Source organism: Plecotus auritus (genome assembly GCF_963455305.1).
Source record: "Plecotus auritus genome assembly, chromosome: 3".
Classification (NCBI taxonomy): Eukaryota; Metazoa; Chordata; class Mammalia; order Chiroptera; family Vespertilionidae; genus Plecotus; species Plecotus auritus.
Window position 1 is genome coordinate 3,441,588 of NC_137772.1, and position 20,513 is coordinate 3,462,100.

The 20,513-nt window shown below is 46.2% G+C and overlaps 1 protein-coding gene across 4 annotated transcripts in view; it reads left to right on the forward strand.

The window, feature by feature from the left end:
• WDR17 (WD repeat domain 17) overlaps positions 1-20,513 on the forward strand; it is an 89,882-nt gene that overhangs the window by 23,738 nt on the left and 45,631 nt on the right. For all 4 annotated transcript variants that reach the window (XM_080661350.1, XM_080661348.1, XM_080661347.1 and 1 more), the window contains 6 exons: positions 278-406; positions 2,086-2,269; positions 6,674-6,904; positions 11,139-11,390; positions 15,103-15,225; positions 16,553-16,737. In XM_080661350.1, coding sequence (XP_080517476.1) covers positions 284-406; positions 2,086-2,269; positions 6,674-6,904; positions 11,139-11,390; positions 15,103-15,225; positions 16,553-16,737 — 1,098 coding nt within the window. In that variant the 5' untranslated portion in view covers positions 278-283. The remainder of the gene's footprint in view (positions 1-277; positions 407-2,085; positions 2,270-6,673; positions 6,905-11,138; positions 11,391-15,102; positions 15,226-16,552; positions 16,738-20,513) is intronic.

Consider the following 20,513-nt stretch of genomic DNA (forward strand, 5'->3'; position numbering starts at 1 on the left):
CCTGCCCTGAGCTTCCCAGCCCTTGGCCCAGTGTCCCCTGTCACCGAGCATTTTTCCAGTCTCCTGCTTCCCTGATGTAAGTGGCCTGCCTTGATGTGCGTAGACATTTGCGGATTTAAACTCCTGTTCTCTGAAAGTGTACATTGAGATTGATGGCAATAGTAGAACATTTTTTCGGGGCACAGAGGTAAGGCTTGAGGGAGACAGTGATAGACAACGAAGGGGAAGGTTATTTCGGGGTGACAATAACCGACTTCCTCCCCGTTTGTTTCCCAAGGCCAGCATGTCCCGGGTGAGGCAGGTGGGGCTGCTGGCCGCCGGGTGTCAGCCCTGGAACAAGGACGTGTGCGCTGCCAGTGGGGACAGGTTTGCCTACTGCGCCACCCTGGCCATCTACGTCTACCAGGTAAAGACTCCCGCCTCCTCCCCACGTCTCCTTTTATCGGGACGATGACCATTTACGTAACAAGTATCTTCCTCATCGTTCAGTTCTCATGTTAGCATGCACTCCAGCATTCGGCAGATTCTCACTGAATGTTCCCTAAATGGTTTTTTTTAAATCTTGAAACACCAACTCATTTCAGTTAAAAGTGAAGAAAAATGTTGCTTTATTCTGAAGTAAAATTCCTTGCAATTGCTAATGATGTCGTCTATTGACATTTTGGAAACAATGGTGTTAACCTAGACACTACTGAGTTCCCGCAGTGGAGAGTAAGGTTCTGTAGGGTGCACTTCTCGAATGTGTGGCGATCCCAGCATGCCCCTGGAGGCCCGGGCCGATCAGCTGGGTTGGTTGGAGCTTCGTCTGAAACGCCAAGGTTAAGGGTTCAGTCCCCAGTCAGGGCACATACATGGATCAACCAGTGAATGCATGACTAAGGGGAACAACAGATCAGTGAGAAATGCAGTTCCCATAGAACCCACCGTTTTCCACCTCCCATCCCCCACATGGAAGACGGCAGCAAGCTCAATACACACAGATATCAGAGCATCATATTGTGCACCTGAAGCGAATATAATGTTCAATGTGCGTTATATATCCATTTTAAAGGTTACAGAAAGTCATGGGCCCGTTTCCAGGAAGGGGCATGGAGTTATTTTGACACCGTGGTCAGAAAACAGGTCTCTAAAGAGGTGTTTTTGAATGGGACTTGGACAGGGGAAGGAACACCTGTGGACAAATAGGGGAGGGGGGCATCATGGCCCAGGGGTCTGCGGGCAGAGGCCCTCCAGCAGAAATGGTTTGGCCGTAGAGGAGAGAGAAGGTCAGAGTGGACCAGGAAGAAAATGAAGCCAGATGATACTGGCCAATAGCAGAGGTTCCCGACGTAGGGTGTTCAAGGTCATATTAGCAGTCAGGATGTTCCTGTGGTTGCATGGTTAAACAAAGATTGGGATGGTAAGTAACTAACATAACCATGACCAGTCAAACCCCCAATAACAATGCGAAAAGTTCATTGCATGTTAAAGGAAGAAATCATAAAATGACATAACATAATCCCAAATATATCAACAATGATAAAAAGATGGATTTGCTCACCAATGAATGGCACATTTACGAAGGACATAGGAAAATTAGGCAATTCCTTTTGTCCACTTACATATAAGAACGCAGTATAATGTCCCATCCAAAAGCAGTGATATAAAATAGGTTCATTGCTTTGCAGACTTTGGACATCGTACTAATGTAATAATGAGAGTTGGTTTATTTAACCTGTTTTTATTCAAATATAAGTGAAACATTGCAGTAAAAATATTTCGAGATGAAGAGTGTTTTCCTCATAAATAGATATAGCTATAAAAATATGATAAAAATTCAATTATGCGTATTTAAATGTACAATGTTTATTTTTAGTTGTTCTTAAAATTGATACATTTCATTTCAATTCTCTCATATTTTTTCAAAATAGTTTCTGTCAGCTGATCGAATATACCCGGAAGTAGACCAAGGCTTGAAAATGTGTTCATATTTTGTTGTTAGAGATCTGCTCATTTTCATTGAGGGAGCTTGTGAAAATGTGATTAATGGAAAGTGTACGATCTAGAAAGAAGCACTGAAATGTCTTATTTATGTATTTCTTTTAGTTGGATCACCGTTATAATGAATTTAAACTCCACGCAATTATGTCTGAACACAAAAAAACTATCACAGCTATGTCTTGGTGTCCACATAACCCCGATCTCTTTGCAAGTGGCAGTTCCGATAACTTAGTGATCATTTGGAATGTCGCAGAACAAAAAGTCATTGCTAAGCTCAACAATACAAAAGGTATCTTTGGAACGGGGATGTGTTTTATGGAATGAAACATTTGCATTTCAGTGAACAGAGTATTGCATTTCGGTTAGCCCAGCTCTCTCCTGGGCACCTGCACAAGAACTACAGCTCACGTCCTGGCTCCTTACTGTGTGTGTGCGCGTGCGCGCCCAACGGGAACGGAATTCCATGGAAAATTACACTCCGTCCACCGGACCGTCAGCAACAGTAAATACCAAATCACGTCGTTAGTGTTTAAATAAAACACGAACATTTCCAAAACTCAGGGTGTGGCAAAGGTAGGTACCTAAAATAATACAACAGTTAATGAATAAGGATAGAAGCATCAACTCTGTTTTGCATGCTCACAGTGTTAACCTACTTTTGCCCCACCCTGTAAATATAAAAATAATAACCAGATAAGATTTTCTTAATGGGACAGCTGGCCTTGCCTACGCACTGCTCTGTTCCAATCCGAAACCCACAAGGACACTACGCACGCGCCTTCGGTGCCCTGCTGAACAGGTTTCTTTCCTCCAGGTCCAGGTGGAAAGCCCTGGTTCACACCTGGGGGTCTCAGTGAAGCGAATAGGATCACTAAGCTGCCCCTCCGACCAGAATCAGACCCTGCAGTCACGGGGAAGTTCGGGCACCCTGTGTCCGTCAATATCACAATAACGCCACCTCTTTCTGAGCGCCGCGTGTAGCTCAGGGATTAGGGATTGGGAAACTACTCCTGGATACATCTTCCACATTTAGCTCCTGCCCTAAAGAATTCTGATGCTAACTGCGAGGGAGAACACGGAGAAGTGACAGTGTCACTAGCTTTATTTTGTTTAAGGATTCTTTATGATATTCTTTCCAGTGTGTAGTGACAATGCTGAGAACCCATAGGCCATGATAGCTCAGTCTTGCTTCCAAAATAATAGTAATGCCTGTTGGAGTCTTCAGATATGTTCAACATAATTTGTTTATTGCTTTTTCCTTGTCTTTCAAATTTAGGTCATTAGGGATGTTGAAAATACTGGTAAAATATACCAGTTTTGTTATGTAAATTTCATCTTAAAAATACTTGCTGAGCCCCAACTGGTTTGGCTCAGTGGATAGAGTGTCGGCCTGTGGACTGAAGGGTCCCAAGTTCGATTCCGGTCCAGGGCATGTACCTTGGTTGAGGGCATATCCCCAGTCGGAGGTGTGCAGGAGGCAGCTGATCGATGTTTCTCTCCCATGGATGTTTCTAATTCTCCATCCCTCTCCCTTCCTCTCTGTAAAAAATCAATAAAATATATTTAAAAATTAAAAAATATATATTTGCCAAACAAGGTTAAGTTTTCAACTAGAAAAATGCAAGTCTTATTTCCAGTTTCATAATCCTACTTCCTGTTTTTACTTGCCACAGCCAGTGAACTTCAGTGTTAGTAATTTGCTGTAATCTGTGAATATTTAAAAATATCTGAATATCCAGTGAGTTTCCATTGATTTAAGTAACGCTTTCCCTTAAGGCTTTCCATACATCCGTACGAAAAGCCAGCTTCCTTTCGGTGCAAGCTCTGTGCTGTATGAAAGCCGTGGAGCCGGCCGGTGGCTCAGTGGGTGGAGTGTCGTCCACGCACCAAAGGGAAGTGGGCTGGATTCCCGGTCGGGGCACATACTTCAGTTGCGGGTTCAATCCCTGTCGGGGCGCCCATGGAGCCCCCAGTTGATGTTCCTCTCTCTCCCTGTCCTTTCCTCTCTAAAAATCAATAAAAACATACGCTCAGGTGAGAATTTTAAAAAGTTATAAAAGCCATTGATTGCCTCAATCAAGATTTTTCATGTTTTTCGAGTCCTATGTGTTTCTCCAACAACCACAAACCCTACAAGATTTCCCAGTATTATTTTAATAAATCGTGTGTTACCCCAGTACTTGAAATCTAGCTTTGTGGGAAATTAATCTGAAATAGCACAATACATACTCCCTAAAATTCTGTCCATGTTTCATGTGACATAAACTAAAAATATCACACAATGTCATTGTTCTCATGAAGTTGTCACACAAAATCTACAGGAGGCCATGCTATCGAAATGTTATGCCAGTGGTCGGCAAACTGCGGCTCGCGAGCCACATGCGGCTCTTTGGCCCCTTGAGTGTGGCTCTTCCACAAAATACCACGGCCTGGGTGAGTCTATTTTGAAGAAGTGGCATTAGAAGAAGTTTAAGTTTAAAAAATGTGGCTCTCCAAAGAAATTTCAATCGTTGTCCTGTTGATATTTGGCTCTGTGGACGAAGGAGTTTGCCGACCACTGTGTTATGCTAACGTACAGATGAGACTGTGCGTTGCTGTATTACCAACAGGTTTATCCCCTGCTTTGCCATCAGACACCGGCTGCATCACCGCCATTCCTGGAGGGAGAGTTTTTTCATTCACCGGCTGTGTGTACCATTGCTTCCTTTGCCACTGAACATACAACTACAACTTTTCACTCGCGATGGCAGAATGACTAAATAATTTGGTAACAATTTAAATCAAGTGTGCATACCTTTGCCTCTGAAATTTTCAAAGACGTATCAATAAGTTCCTCATGCTATTTCTAAGTATCTCCTTGATTTGAAGATTGAAAACTTTGATATTTTATTTTCAGAGTTACTGTGGATATTTTTGGTCACTTTCATTTTAAACAGTCCCCTTGAAATGGCTCAGACTCTGTTTTTTCTTTCCAGAATCCAGGGTAAGCAAAGGAGAAGTTTGCATGTCAGTTTTTTAATCAGTATTAGAACTTCCCCATCCAGCAGTTGAGCTCGAACCTGCAACTGTAGTTTTTACTTCATCACTACTTCTTCCCAATAATCAAGAAATTAATTTAAAGGACAATGTATTAATGTGTTTAATTTTAAAATTGTTACCAACATGGAAAATATCACAATATGCTGTCAGAAAACAAAACCTTTAGTGGTGGATAATTATGTGTCCTGCTTGCCTTAGAATCTTGTTGGGAGAACCCAGTGAGTGAATATTGGGAGAGCTCTGAGAAACACTTGCATACAGCAGGCCACGGCGGTAGAGTTTTCTGTTGTAAGGATATGACACTGGCTCCTGTCCCTTTTCTTCCTCGCTGCTCTTCTGGAAATATCCATTCAGGGAGCCAGCATTCTCATGGTTTCTCGAGTGTTCTGTGGTGGTTTGGTCATATAGAGTGTCTCATCCCTTACTGGGGAAATTCTACGTCTGTTAATGTTCCCTAAAACCACGTCGTCTTTTCAGTTGACCTCATTTATATACTCATGTATTCATTCATTTACTACAACTGGCGGAGTTCCCCTTATGTGTCCGGCCCTGAATGAGGCGTAAGATCTCCAGTTTCTGCCTCTTGGCTCATTACAGACACGGATTGATTTTACGGTCAGCAAACAGCGTTGGACTCTGTGTCTTTGTTTATGTCATTTTCTCTAACTGGGAAACAACGTTCATCTCACATATTTAAAATCCATGGCTCCTTCAAGGTGTAATCTAAATCCCATTTGCTTTCCAGAACAGTAGCCCAGTGGTTCACAAACCCTGTTAAAATCGACCCCCAGGCCCCCAATTCCACTTCATCCGATGCCCATCTTCAGTTTGGTGATTCTGATGCGATTGGTCAGTGTACCTGCTGGAAGAGCCGCCATCCCTGTCCTGAGTCGTAAATCCACCCCTTATTTCATTCAGGATCTCTGATGGCAGTAACAGTGGGGAGATTTACAATGACCTGTTCTATTCTGTCTTACAGTTTAAAGGGGGCGTTTACATACATTATTATGTTTTCTTTTCTCGATGTTCCTGTGAAGTAAGTGGTCCGATGATTGTCGTTGTATCCAGTGTATGGGCGAGGAGACGAGGTTCGGACAGAAAGTAACTTGTTTAGGTCACCTGAGGGAACGCTCAGGTTTGATTCTAAACTCCTGATAAGACATAGGTTGTAGCATGAGCTCCATTGTTATGAAATCCTTATAGTAATGTCTAACTATTCATACATTTCATCCTTATCTTCCCAGTTTTTATTTCAGATCCTTTAAAGCGGGAATTGTAACCTATACTAACTTGTATAGGGAATGCCTAGAGCAGGTCTCACACCCAAGAACTCGGTCAAAATTAATTGCTCTAGTAAGCAAACGGGTTTCTAAAAGAAAGAACTCTATACCCTTCCTTAAATAGGAAGTGTGTAATCATATCAGTAGTTTAAGCCTAATGAGGTACTGTTCCTTTCACCGACGAAGTACCCTACGTACGTTCCCAGTGGTCTCAGGGGTTAGGTTAAAGCTCTAGTTCCCAGGTCAGAAGGTCATATGTTTATAAACCATGAACATACTCTTCCACGTTGTCGCAGAACTTACAAAGCAGATGCTGCTGGATGGCGGTTCTCGGCCGGGGCTCTCTGCTGTGACCCACGTTTCCTCTGTTGCAGGGACACCCGCCTCCCTGAGCTGGTGCTGGAACGCGGGCGAGGCCGTGGCCTTCGCTCCCCGCAGGGGCCCGCTGCTCGTCTGGACCATCTCGGGGCCGGACAGCGGCGTGACCGTGCACCGAGACGCCCACAGCTTCATGTCCGACATCTGCACCTTCCGGTGGCACCCCCAGAAGAAGGGCGAAGTCGTGTTTGGCCACATGGATGGGAGCCTGTCCATCTTCCAACCAGGTGAGGCTGGACTCAGCTCCTGCATGTTCTTCTCCTAGGCGCATACACGGCAGGAAGCCAAAAGTAACAGAATTTTGATTTTTTTAAAAAATATATTTTATTGATTTTTTTACAGAGAGGAAGGGAGAGGGATAGAGAGTTAGAAACATCAATGAGAGAGAAGCATCGATTCAGCTGCCTCCTGCACACCCCCTACTGGGGATGTGCCCGCAACCAAGGTACATGCCCTTGGCCGGAATCGAACCTGGGACCCTTCAGTCCGCAGGCCAACGCTCCATCCACTGAGCCACACCAGCCAGGGCCAGAATTCTGATCTTAAAATAACAGCTGTGCATGTAGTACCCAGCGTCTTACTGATTCCACGTAATCATTGGAAGCTAATTTACACCTCGGGCCTTGTCATGCATTCAGCCCAGCTGTGCAGATTTTACTTGGATGTACCCCAAATTAGGCATGCGTCCCATAGTTTCACTTTTTAAGTCAATTCTTTGTTTCTGCACACTTACTGAGAAAACTGCCTGAGTGGATAAGGACATGGATCTGGAACCCTTGATGGCTCACCAGTCAGAACTATTCTCCCGCCTGCGTGTAGAATACCATTCGGATGCCCCAGATCCTCAGCCCGGTCTTTGGTCCTGGGGTGGAAAGGACAAACAACTCTTTAGACCCCATTAGTTCAGCACTCTGGCTGAAGGAAAGGGTCTGAAAATGTTGTTGGTTTTTAAAATTTGAACAATAACAAAATGTCCATTGAAAACTTCCCTGAATGACTCCCCACACATCACAGAGTCCTGCTGGCTCCCGGGCAGCGTGCCGTCTGTACCCGGCGTCTCTGGGGCTGGGGGCTCCTGTTTTCAAACCAGGTCGCCTTCTCAACAACGTCACGGAGATGCCACATCCTTTGAAGGGACACAGTTCAACCACTAAGAACCCAATGTAGACTTGTCGCTCTCATGTACGCCCCAGGGCTTTTAAGAATCCATGCACACACCATGAGGAGAGGTGGCAGCTGGCTATGCCTTTCCCTTTTGCGTAGACAAGAGCGAATGGGTCTTGAAGAAAAGGCTGCTTTTTGATTTGGACGAGACACTCTGCTGTGAGTTTGAAGCCTCAGGACTGCAGCCTTAATACTTAGGGCTCAGCTTTCTCCTGTTCCCCGAGGAGCCGGCACCTCCCCTTGTTATTGAGTTCCTGGCCCCACAGGTGTTCAGTCTCTACCTAGCAAGACAGAATTTCTGTCCTCCAGGCTCCTGCCGGCGACTACTGTCCGGCTTTATCTATTTTGGAAGAAGAAGAAAAGGGACATATTCATGGAGGATTGCCCACAATAAGGCAGTTCACCCATTGTTTTAAATCCGTGATTTTAAAATTGTGATTGTTAGTGTGTGTGCATATTTGTGTGTGTGTTGGGTGGAGGGGAGAAGGATAGGTAGGTGACCCAGGTGGCTCAGTCAGTCTAAAAGCACTTTGTTCTGTATTATCTGTATTTTCATGTCAAAACCCTCATATGAATAGAGGGTTCCAGGGCCGAAAATGTTGGGAGACCACTGCTTTACCTATTTCCAGTTATATTCTTGGACAGAGCCAGCTCATCAGAGAATGTTCTTATCTTCATAACGGAGCTGTTTTCATTGACTTGACTCTGCTGTTACCCCGAGGAGGGCATTAATCAAGTTTGCATTGTTTTATCTTAGAAATGTTGTTGGTGACATTGTCCTCATACAACACTGTGTCCCCGTTTGGAAACGCACAGGGGAGAGGCGTTTATTTCTGGTGTCAGTTCTAGGGAACGTTCTGCTTCTCGGAACATATTTGCGTTTGTCATTTTGTTTTATTTTTACCCTCTTGTGCCACCTTTTGTGATTTCTTTCCTCTTGGCTTTAGCCACCAGATCTCAACATCAGAATTTCAACAGCTCTCTGCTCTATGCATCAGCCTCATTATTTTATTTTTCAACCATAGTTTTCCCTTGCCCCAGTTTTTGTCTCTCCTACAGACATTGTCAACCTCATCTTACCAATTTATCGCATGCGTCTGTCCTTAGCTGACAACACAAGGGGCCTGATATCTGTATAAAAAAACAGAACACAAGTAATAGCAAAATAAATAATGTAATCTAAAACAGTATCAGCGGTTTTTCTAGTGACTGGCTTTACATTTATAGATTGATTTTTCTATCTTTTATAATAAAAATGTTGATACCTGATAGAACAGAAAACAGTGATTATAACTCTATCATTTTGACTGAAGATGGGTCTTTGAAGCAACATAATCTAGATATTATAACATTTTCATTGTAAATTTTACTGTGTTCTTTGTTGCTTTTTTTTCATATCCTGGAATATTTTTAATAAGTCATAGATGCTAACTGGCACATGCAAATACCTAAAAATTAGTAAAGTACAACTTAGCTTAATAAATCATTTTTCTGCCTGTTTTGGCCTTGTAATGACCCACTATATTAATATCCATTATTGTTACATAAAATAGCAGTTTAGATGATGTTTGTTTGGGGGAAGAAGAAGCAAACAAACTTTCCTTGATGGTTATTGTGAAAATCTGACAAACCCAAATAAAAGAAATCTCTCATGCACTTTCTATGACTTTATGTGCACAAATTCTAACTAAAACAATACCTATTTAAGATCCACATTGTATTGATATAATATTATATTCTGACGAAGTTAATGTCAAGGCAGAAGCTGTAAGGCTTTCAATTCATTTCATACTATCTGACAGACCCAAGGGAATCGCTTTTATAACCTGAAAGGTTGGAGAACCGTGTGCGCTGATGACAGAGCTATGGTGTCTTTCAGTTGTGTTATTTTTTAAATAAAATATTTTAACGTGTAGAGCACGCAGGGATAACTGGGCTCTCCATAAGGGTGTAGTCCAGCCGTGGGCAAACTACGGCCCGCGGGCCGGATCCGGCTGTTCTATCCGGTTTTCTTGCTCTCCCCTCCGCTCATTTACTTTGAATTTATATTAGTTCACACAAACACTCCATCCATGCTTTTGTTCCAGCCCTCCGGTCCAGTTTAAGAACCCATTGTGGCCCTCGAGTCAAAAAGTTTGCCCATCCTTGTTAAGTGTTTCACGGCCTTGCTTTGGGGCATGAGCGCGTCGGCGGAGTGGAGTCCCATGGGGTGCACTGCAGAAGCGGATTTCCCCCCGTTGCCAGTTGTGTATGTTATTGGAAGGAACGGAGGATTGTTTGATGGGCCTTGGCTTCATTTATTTTGTGTGTTTTTTGTGGGGTTTTGTTGTTGTTTGGTTAATCCTCACCCAAGGATATATTTCCATTGACTTTTAGAGAGTGGAAGGAAGGGGAGAGTAGGGGAGAGTCAGAGAGAGAAACATCGATGTGAGAGAGACACATCGATCGGTTGCCTCCCACACGAGCCATGACCTGGGCCAGGGATGGAGCCTGCAACCAAAGCACGTGCCCTTTGACCAGAACCAGACCTGGGACCCTTCAGTCCGAGGGCCCACACTCTGGCCACTGAGCCAGACCGGCGAGGGCGGGCCTTGGCGTCATTTAATGCCCCTGTTTTATCCCCTGTGTGTCTGGCGGCCGTGGTTGTAGTGGAGTCAGGAGTGAATGATGGTTATGACCGATGGTCTGATGCGTGACAAAGAGTGACAGCAGATAGTGATGTGCTGCTCATGATATCCCCACTGTTCTAAGCACTTTCAGCAACTCATTCACCCAATCTTAAAAAACAAAACTCTACAAGGTAGGTATCGTTATGTTCACTGTACAAACAAACACGAAGCACACAGAGATGACGTGTCTTGTCCAAGAACACGGAGCCCGTAAGTGGTGGAATGAGGTCGGGCTGGACCCAAAGTCTGTGCTTTTAATCACAACAGGATGTTCTTCCTTCAGGTAAGCCTTTTCCTGTCTGTATGCTTTGTCACTCAGTGGAATGGTAGTTGATGACAATATCGGGTGTATTCATGTCTTTTTCTTACAGTTTTTCAGTAACAAATAGGGCAAACTTCCCAGGTACTAGAGATCACCAACACAGAGCAGTCCATTCTGACCTGCGTCACTGGGACAAACCCTAGCTCCCCGCCGTCACACGTCATCAGTAGCTTTTGCGGGACACGCCAGCTTCATATTCCCGTGCTGCCGGCGTCCGTGGTGTGCGCGGAGAACATCAGCACCTTCTCAGTTACTGACTTTTTTCTGAGAATGTCGTTTAAAGTCACTTTCTTTGTATTTTAACAGGTAATAAAAGTCAGAGACATGTTCTGAGGCCCAACTCTCTGGAAGGGACAGACGAAGAGGACCCAGTCACGGCCCTGGAGTGGGACCCGCTGTCCACGGATTACCTCCTGGTGGCCAATCTGCATCACGGGATCCGGCTGGTGGACGCGGAGTCGCTCTGCTGCATAACCACCTTCAGCTTGCCCAGCGCCGCAGCCTGTGTGCAGTGCTTGGCCTGGGTCCCCAGCGCCCCGGGGATGTTCGTCACTGGAGGTGAGTGCGCACATCCCCCACGTGTTAAATGCGCGTGTATTCTTTAATTCGGTCAGGCAAATAATACTCCTTCATTGGTTACTTCTGTGTAAGACTTGTTAATATTGCAAATGTTATTATTTATTACAGTAAACTAGAGGCCCGGTGCACGAAATTTGTGCACAGGGGGAGTCCCCTCAGACCAGCCTGCACCCTCTCCAATCCGGGACCCCTCAGGAATGTTCGACTGCCAGTTTAGGCCCCATCCCGGGGATCAGGCCTAAACCGGCAGTCAGATATCCCTCTCACAATCTGGGACCGCTGGCTCCTAACTGATCACCTGCCTGCTGGCCTGGTCACCCCCAACTGGCCCCCCATGCCAGCCTGGTCACCCCTAACCACCCCTCCCCCCGCTGGCTTGGTTGCCCCTAACTGCCCCCCCGCCAGCCTGGTCGCCCCTTACTGCCCCCCCCCACCAGCCTGGTCACCCCTTAGTGCCCCCCCGCCAGCCTGGTTTCCCCCAACTGCCCCCCTGCCAGCCTGGTTGCCACCAACTGCCCCCCAACCCCCGCTGGCCTGGCCGCCACCAACTGCCCCTCCTGCCGGCCTGGTGGCCCCCAACTGCCCCTCCCCCCCCGCCCCCCCCGCTGGCCTGGTCGCCCCACGCAGCCTGCTGTTTAGTCGTTTGGTCGTCCCTCACTAACCCCCCTGCCAGCCTGGTCGCCCCATGCAGCCTACTGTTCGGTCGTCCATCTGGTCGTTTAGGTCATGATAGCCCCTGCATTTTTATATATTAGGATGCCTAGTTTACTTTTATTACTACAGGAAGTCCTCGGGTTATGTCAGACTCGACATACGTCGTTTTGTGGTTACGTCGCCATGTCCCATTTATTTATTTAAAAAAAGTTACATCATTTCGATGTATGTACATATGTGCTTTATGTTTTTTATTATTTATTTGCCATAAGTAAAGGTCAGGAATTTTTATCCTTCTTTTAAATTTTTTTTACTGTTTCATTTCATGACTGCTGTGTATGTGCTCCATGTGAGTGACGTAGGTGCTTATGTAGGTGGGTTCCAACTTACGGCGAAAATTGCGTTACATCGCCGTGGGAACGGATCTCCGACGTAACCCAAGGGACTAGTGTACTGTATGTCATTAACATAATGACAAATACAAATGAAAGTAAGACCCTGTTATCCAGGTTTCTGGTAATAAATTGGAATATGTATGTGCACATGTGTGCATGTTATGTTTGTGTGTGTACAAAATACAAAGACAGTTTGGTTTCAGGCATGGCAGGATGAGAGTTAGTGTACGGACTCGAACAGAAGGTTATCTGGACAGGAGGCCTCTGAGCCTTCCTGGGAATTGTGATCTGAGTGAGCCCTTATGCCTAGGCAGCCCCAGAATCTATCACATGGCTTCCTAATCAGGAGAGTGAGCACAGTCAAGGAGTGATGGGCATGGGAAGAGGGGGAATTTAAAATACTAATCAGAAATTAACTGGGATTACTATTTACTTAGGTTCAGAAAGTATGGTCTCTGAAGTGACAGTGCTGTCAGCTACTGTGTAAACACTTCCTGTTATTTGCTTAGTGTAAAATAAAAGAGAGACTTTATCCTCTCCTCTCAACATTTTTAGAGAAATTATTTGCACATTATTCACAATAGCCAAGATCTGGAAACAGCCCAAGTGCCCTCAGCAGCTGAGTGGATAAGAATGGAATGCTACTCAGCCGTAAAAGGGAAGGCAGTCTTACCTTTTGTGACAGCTTGGATGGACCTGGAGAGTATTACGCTAGGTGGAGTAAGCCAGTCTGAGAAAGACAAGCACCATATGATCTCACTTATAGGTGGAATCTAAGGAACAAAACAAACAAAATAGAAACAGGCTCATAGATAAAGAGAACAGACTGACAGCTGTCCGAGGGAAGGGGCTGGGGGCCTGGGTGAAATAGATGAGGGGATTGAGCAGGTCACATAGGTAGTTGCAGAACAGCCACGGAGATGCAGAGATGCAATTGCAACGTGGAGAACAGTCGGTGATGTGGAGGTTACGGGGCACGGGGCCAGATGGGTGCTTGGGCAATGGGGGACCACTCAGTAGAGCACCTGTTTATCCAGCCGCTGTGCTGTGTGTGTGAAACTGGGGCGGAATGGTACTGGATGTAGACTGTGGTTAAAAAAAAGACATTCTTTACTACTTTAAGCACTTAGGTTACACATGGAACTAGACAGGTTCTTATATATCTTAATTGCTTTTAATTTCACAGGGTACAATTAATGCTAGACATGGGAATTTTTTATATAGCTAATATTATTATTGTTATTGAGATAAAACTCACATACCGTAAAAGTCACCATGTTAAAGTGTACAGTTTAATGGTTTCTATGCTCAGAAAGTTGTACAACCTTTACTGCTGTCTAATCCCAGAACATTCCATCATCCCCTCCGTCAATTTCCTCTGTTACCACTAGCGGTCACTCCCAGCGACCCCCTCTCCACCACCTCTCATGTACCCATGTGTGAACATAAACTGCTAGTCTACTTCCTGTCTCTGGGGATTCTGATGTTTCATAGAAATGAAATAAGTCTACATGTGGCTTCTTTGAGGTCGCATAGGGGTTGAAGCTTCATCCGTGTTGTTGGGGACATGAGTAACTCATTTCTTTTTAAGGGTGAATGACATTCCATTGCCTGGGTATGCCCGGCCTTGTTTACCAGCTGACAGACATTTAGCTTTTTTCTACTTTTTTTTTTTTTGCTGTTACGGATAACGCTGCTATGAGCATCTGTGTGCAGGCTTTTGTATGGGCGAGTTTCTAGTTCTGTGGGTACATGCATCAGATGCACATGCTGGGTCACATGTTGACTCCATGTTGGATCACTTGAGGGCCTGTCAGGTGGTTTTCCAAAGCAGCTGATGAAGGTAGAATTTTGGGGCTTTCTAACTGGGTTTCGGGTCTGTTAGGCACCTAGTCTGGCTGCAGTTTAGCGAGGGGGCAGCTTATGAATGTGTCGGACAAGGGAGGATTGTCTAAGGGTGGGTGGGGAGTTGTCAGTGGTGGGCTTTTCTAGACTGCGTGGGTCATAGGGAGCATTTTGTGATCGGATTGTCACAATGACTGCTGTGGGCAAAGGTGCCAGAGAAGGCGGTTTCTCACCCTAGAGAAGGGTCCGGAACAGAAAAAAATAGTAAACATGTCCAAGATGTAAAGGTTGCATAGCACGTTAGCCGTCTGTTTCATTGTATTCCTAGAGGCCTGGTGCACAAAAATTCGTGCACTTAGGGGGTCCCTCAGCCCAGCCTGCACCCTCTTGCAGTCCGGGACCCCTCGGGGGACGTCCACCTGCCGGCCTAGCTGCAGTCGGACATCCTTAGTGCTGCCGAGGAGGCGGAAGAGGCTCTCGCCACGGCCACTGCGCTTGCAGCTGTCAGCCCAGCCGTCAGCGGCGCTCCCCCTGTGGGAATGCACTGACCACCAGGGGGCAGTTCCTGCGTTGAGCATCTGCCCCCTGGTGATTAGTGTGTGTCATAGCGACTGGTCATTCCCGGGAGTCAATTTGCATATCACCCTTTTATTATATAGGATTGTACAGTCTTATTTGAAGAATGCCCATTGGTAGTGCTAAAAATCTTGCAAGTTGTAGATTCTTTTATTACTCTTATGTCTGGGCATTTTATATCTCAAGTAAAACTTGTTAACGTGATGCTTTTTCCTGCCTAGATTCTCAAGTAGGCGTTTTACGCATTTGGAATGTTTCAAGAACAACACCGATTGATAATTTTAAGCTAAAGAAAACAGGATTTCACTGCTTACATGTACTTAATTCTCCACCAAGAAAGAAATGTGAGTAAGAGTATCATTAGAGTCTAATACCTTAAAATATTGTATCTGCTGCTTCCAAATGAAATGGCTGATGTGGTGATATACAATCCAGGACTGTTGGTGCCCAACTGCTCACCTGCCTGCCTTCCTGATTGCCCCTAACCACTTCTGCCTGCCAGCCTAATCACCCCCTAACCACTCCCCTGACAGCCTGATTGATGCCTAACTGCTCCCCTGCCAGCCTGATTGCCCCTTACTGCCCTCCCCTGCAGGTCTGGTCACCCCTAACTGCCCTCCTCTGCAGGCCTGGTCACCCCTAACTGCCCTCCTCTGCAGGCCTGGTCCCCCCCAACTGCCCTCCCCTGCAGGCTTGATCACCCCCAACTACCCTCACTTGCAGGCCTGGTCCCTCCCAACTGCCCTCCCCTGCTGGCCATCTTGTGGTGGCCATCTTGTGTCCACATGGGGGCAGCCATCTTTGACCACATGGGGGCAGCCATCTTGTGTGTTGGAGTGATGGTCAATTTGCATATTACTCTTTTATTAGATAGGATAGAGGCCTGGTGCATGGGTGGGGGCCAGCTGGTTTGCCCTGAAGGGTGTCCCGGATCAGGGTGGGGCTTCCCTTGGGGCGTGGGGCAGCCTGGGTGAGGGGCCTGTGGTGGTTTGCAGGCCAGCCACACCCCCCAGCGACCCAAGCGGCGACCCTGGTATATGGGATTTATTTATCTTCTACAATTGAAACTTTGTAGCCTTGAGCGGAGTCCAGGGCAGGCCAAGGCGGTCAGGAAGCTTGGCTTTCTCCATCACCAGGGGCAACCCAAGCCTCCTACTCTCTCCAGCTCCATGGCCATGGCCATCTTTGTTGGGATTTATTTATCTTCTATAATTGAAACTTTGTAGCCTTGAGCGGAGGCCAGGGCTGGCCAGCGCGGGCGGGAAGCTTGGCTTCCTCCATCGCTGGGGGCAACCCAAGCCTCCTGCCTGCTCCAGCTCCGTGGCCACCGCCATATTTGTTGAGTTAATTTGCATACTCACTCCTGATTGGCTGGTGGGCGTGGCTTGTGGGTGTATCAGAGGTACGGTCAATTTGCATATTTCTCTTTTATTAGATAGGATTATGACTGATTAATTACTATAGTAGTTATAAACCTCCTTTGCCCCCTCCCACAACCCCTCACCCCCCCATTTTGGCAAAACTGAAGAAGTACTCCTGAGGCAGAAATGTGATTGTTGCCTACAGTTCACGGATCCCAGTTCTGGGGAGAGGAAATTAATCCCCTGGTGTCATCCGCACACGGGAAGCTGGTACCATAAATGTTTACCTGCTGGTCTTTTTCTTTTTCAGTTTCAATCCAGCCTCCCACCCCAAATCACTACACGTCCTCCACGAGCGAGGCCCTGCCCCCGCCAACGCTGACCCCAGGCCAGGCGTCCTCCCTGCCCCCCGGGCACGCCCTCTGCTGCTTCCTGGATGGTGGCGTGGGCCTATATGACCTGGGAGCCAAGAAGTGGGATTTCCTGAGGGACATGGTATGTCTTCGGCCTTCCCTTCTCTCACACACAGCACTTATTGTGTGACGCTCATGATGTTTACTTTGACTTACATATTAATATTGTTAACATTTATTTTTGTAAAGAATCAGCCTTGCTGGTGTGACTCTGCGGTTGAGCAGCGTCAACCCATGTACTAAGAGGTTACAGGTTCGATTCCCTGTCAGGGCACATGCCCAGGTTGCTGGCTCATTTCCCAGTAGGGGGCCTGCAGGAGGCAGCTGTTCAGTGATTCTCTCTCATCATGGATGTTTCTATCTCTATCTCTCTCCCTTCCTCTCTCTCTAGAAATGTATATATTTTTAAAACAAATCATATCATTAGGACTTTACCCAGGGTGGCTGAAACATTTTAGAATGATGTATAGAATGATGTATAGAATGATGACAAAACTATTAAGATTCTTTAAGCTTTAAACATGAAACTCCAGGGAACATCACTGCCTGCTTATCCTGGTTGCCCCGCATGGCTGGTAGTGTTCCATTGCTGTGTGGACCATGTCAGCCCTCATTCAGTGCCGGAAATTGCATTGCTGTGCCATGTTTTGGAAGCAAAGAGAGAAACAGAACAACCCTTTCTTAGGAGGAAGGACAAGTCCGTCTCTGCCAGCTACTCCAAGCTTTGGTGTTCCCATCTGTAAATGAGCAAGGTGGTTAGATGAAGTACTTTTAAGATTTATTTTCTATTATTCAGTCATTATGATTCTATCATCTTCTGTTCTTTTTTAAAAATGTTTTTATTGATTTTTCAGGGAGAGGAAGGGAGAAGGAGAGAGAGAAACATCGATGATCGGCTGCTTCCTGAGCCCCGCCCAGGCTCGTGCCCTGACTGGGAACTGAACCGGTGACCTTTCGCTGTAGGGACGATGCTCAACCGACTGAGCAGCACTGGCCAGGGCTCTTCTGTTCTCATGACCACTAAGCCTCTATACCAGGGGTGGGCAAACTTTTTGACTCGAGGGCCACAATGGGTTCTTAAACTGGACCGGAGGGCCAGAACAAAAGCATGGATGGAGTGTTTGTGTGAACTAATATAAATTCAAAGTAAAGGAGCGGAGGGGAGAGCAAGAGAACTGGATAGAACAGCCGGATCCGGCCCGCGGGCCGTAGTTTGCCCACGGCTGCTCTATACGCAATAGAATACAGCCTCACGGAGGACTCGCGTTTTTGCTTGGTTTAAATCTGTGCTTTATCTCCACTACCTAACACAGGGCCTGGCACATAGCAAGACTCTATTAAGTGTTGTCGAATGAATGAATACATGCGTAATGAATGAGCAAATGAATGTAATCATGCATATTGTGTTGTAATTACTATTCGTCAAGAATCATCCTTCTTAATTTTTCCTCGTTTATAAAATGCCCATTTTTTCCCTACAGGTTTGAAGTATACTAATCTAGACATTTAAGACTTTTAAATGTTAATTGTTTTTCCCTGGAAAAACTTAGAAAGGACTCTACAGCTATATTTGCCCTTCTTTTTTTTTTTTTTTAAAAAAAAGAGGGAAATAATAATACTGTTATTTGAAGGCTAATTTAATTTTATCCTCAAATAAAAATATGGAACATTAGCAAAAATATTTTTTAACAATGTGTAGCTTAGTTATATAAAAACATTCCTTTTGTAGATATTCTTTTGATTATTGAATTTTCTTTCCCTGCAAGCTTTTCCTTCCATGTAAATGCTTCCTCAGTGTGGGAAACTTCTTCCATATTTCCAATTACCACCTTCTTTTAAAAGAATTACGAAAGGGAAGAGAGAAAAATATAACAAGTGTTTCAAAATTCTCATTAGTAAGGAAGTTACGCAATCTAAGTTCAAAAGACTTTCTATTGAGTGTATATCCTCATATTAAAATACGTTCTATTTTTAAAAAACTAGGTTAAATTTATAATTCCATCAAAACTAAAACATTATTCCTGTTTTTATTTTTCTTACCATTATTTGTTTACTTTTTAAAAAATTTCTTTATTGATTAAGGTATTACATATGTGTCCTTATTCCCCCATTACCCCCCACCTCCCATTCATGCCCCCACCCCCCTGGTGTCTGTGTCCATTGATTAGGCTTACATGCATGCATGTAAGTCCTTTGGTTGATCTCTCCCCTTTACCCCCACCCTCCCCTACCTTCCCTGAGGTTTGACATTCTTTTTTTTTTTTTTTTTTAATATATTTTATTGATTTTTTACAGAGAGGAAGGAAGAGGGATATAGAGTTAGAAACATCGATGAGAGAGAAACATCGATCAGCTGCCTTTTGCACACCTCCTACTGGGGATGTGTTCACAACCAAGGTACATGCATGCCCTTGACCGGAATCGAACCTGGGACCCTTCAGTCCTCAGGCTGACGCTCTATCCACTGAGCCAAACCGGTTTTGGCAGGTTTGATGTTCTGATCGATGTTTCTCTGTCTCTGGATCTGTTTTTGTTCAAGATCATAAATTATTTCCCTGGCTCTTCTCACTTTAAAAGTGTCTGCCAGTCAGCGGAGACTTGAGTGTTTTCCTTATAAAGTCTCCTCGCTAACGCAGACCCAGACCGGGGGCGCAGGACGATTACCAGCACAAACAGCCCACGTGGTGCTGCCTGCGCCAGGCATCGCCAAGCCTTCAGGTCACGTGGCATCAGGAACCCCTGTTCAGATACTTACTAACAGGCGTCCTTCCACGGGGATGTCGGCTTGATTAAAATGAAGGAAAATGCTTCCATTTCTTCCTCTCACCCCTGCAATCCTCCTGATAAAAAGACAAGAAACTTTCACCGCTTAGTCTCGCAATTTGATTTTTCAAATGAGATCTGAAAGCGTAGCCGTGAATTAACATTGAAGAATGCACCTGCAGGCCGTCCCTACCCTGAGTGAGTGAGGATGGGAGGAGCCCCGCCCCCACCCCCCTGAGGCTGCACCAGCAGCTGCACCCGCCTCCCCTCCTTCTCCCCTCCTTCTCCCCTCTTTCTCCCCTCTTTCTCCCCTCCTTCTCCCCTCCTTCTCCCCTTCTTCTCCCTTCCTTCTTCCCTCCTTTTCCCCTCCTTCTCCCCTCCATCTCCCCTTCTCCTCCCCTCCTTCTCCCCTCCTTCTCCCCTCCTCCTCCCCTCCTTCTCCCCTCCTCCTCCCCTTCTCCTCCCCTCCTTCTCCCCTCCTTCTCCCCTTCCCAAGGAGCCTTGGTGTGTTTCCTGAGGCCCTGCTCTCTGGTCTCACGGGGAGACACCTCAGTGTAAAGGCCCCCCTGTACCGTTAGGGCAGGCGTGGGGGGGCGGGTAGAGAGCCCGCCCTGTCCCTGTGTTCATTCTCCCTGGGTCCCAGCGTGCTGTAGTGTCTGCTGCCTGGAGTAGGAGGGGAGGGTCAGTTCCCATCCCACATGGCAACTGGCTACTTACCTTAGATCAGGGGTCCTCAAACTTCTTAAACAGGGGGCCCGTTCCCTGTCCCTCAGACCGTTGGAGGGCCGGACTATAGTTTAAAAAAAAAACTATGAACAAATTCCTCTGCGCCCTGCGGGCCCGGGACGCGTTGGCTGCTAAGCAGGACAGGCAGCGGCACCCGGCGGGCCGGATCCATGTCCTCGGCGGGCCGCATGTGGCCCGCGGGCCGTAGTGTGAGGACGCCTGCTTAGATTCTTCCCAGGTTCGCGCACAGGCACCCGGTAGTTAACCTCCACTTTGCAAGTGTATGTTTGCACACATCCGCACATCCCACCGCACAGCCGGCGGGGTGTCTGGGGTGCGTGTCACCATGTCATGGGAACAGGATTGCGA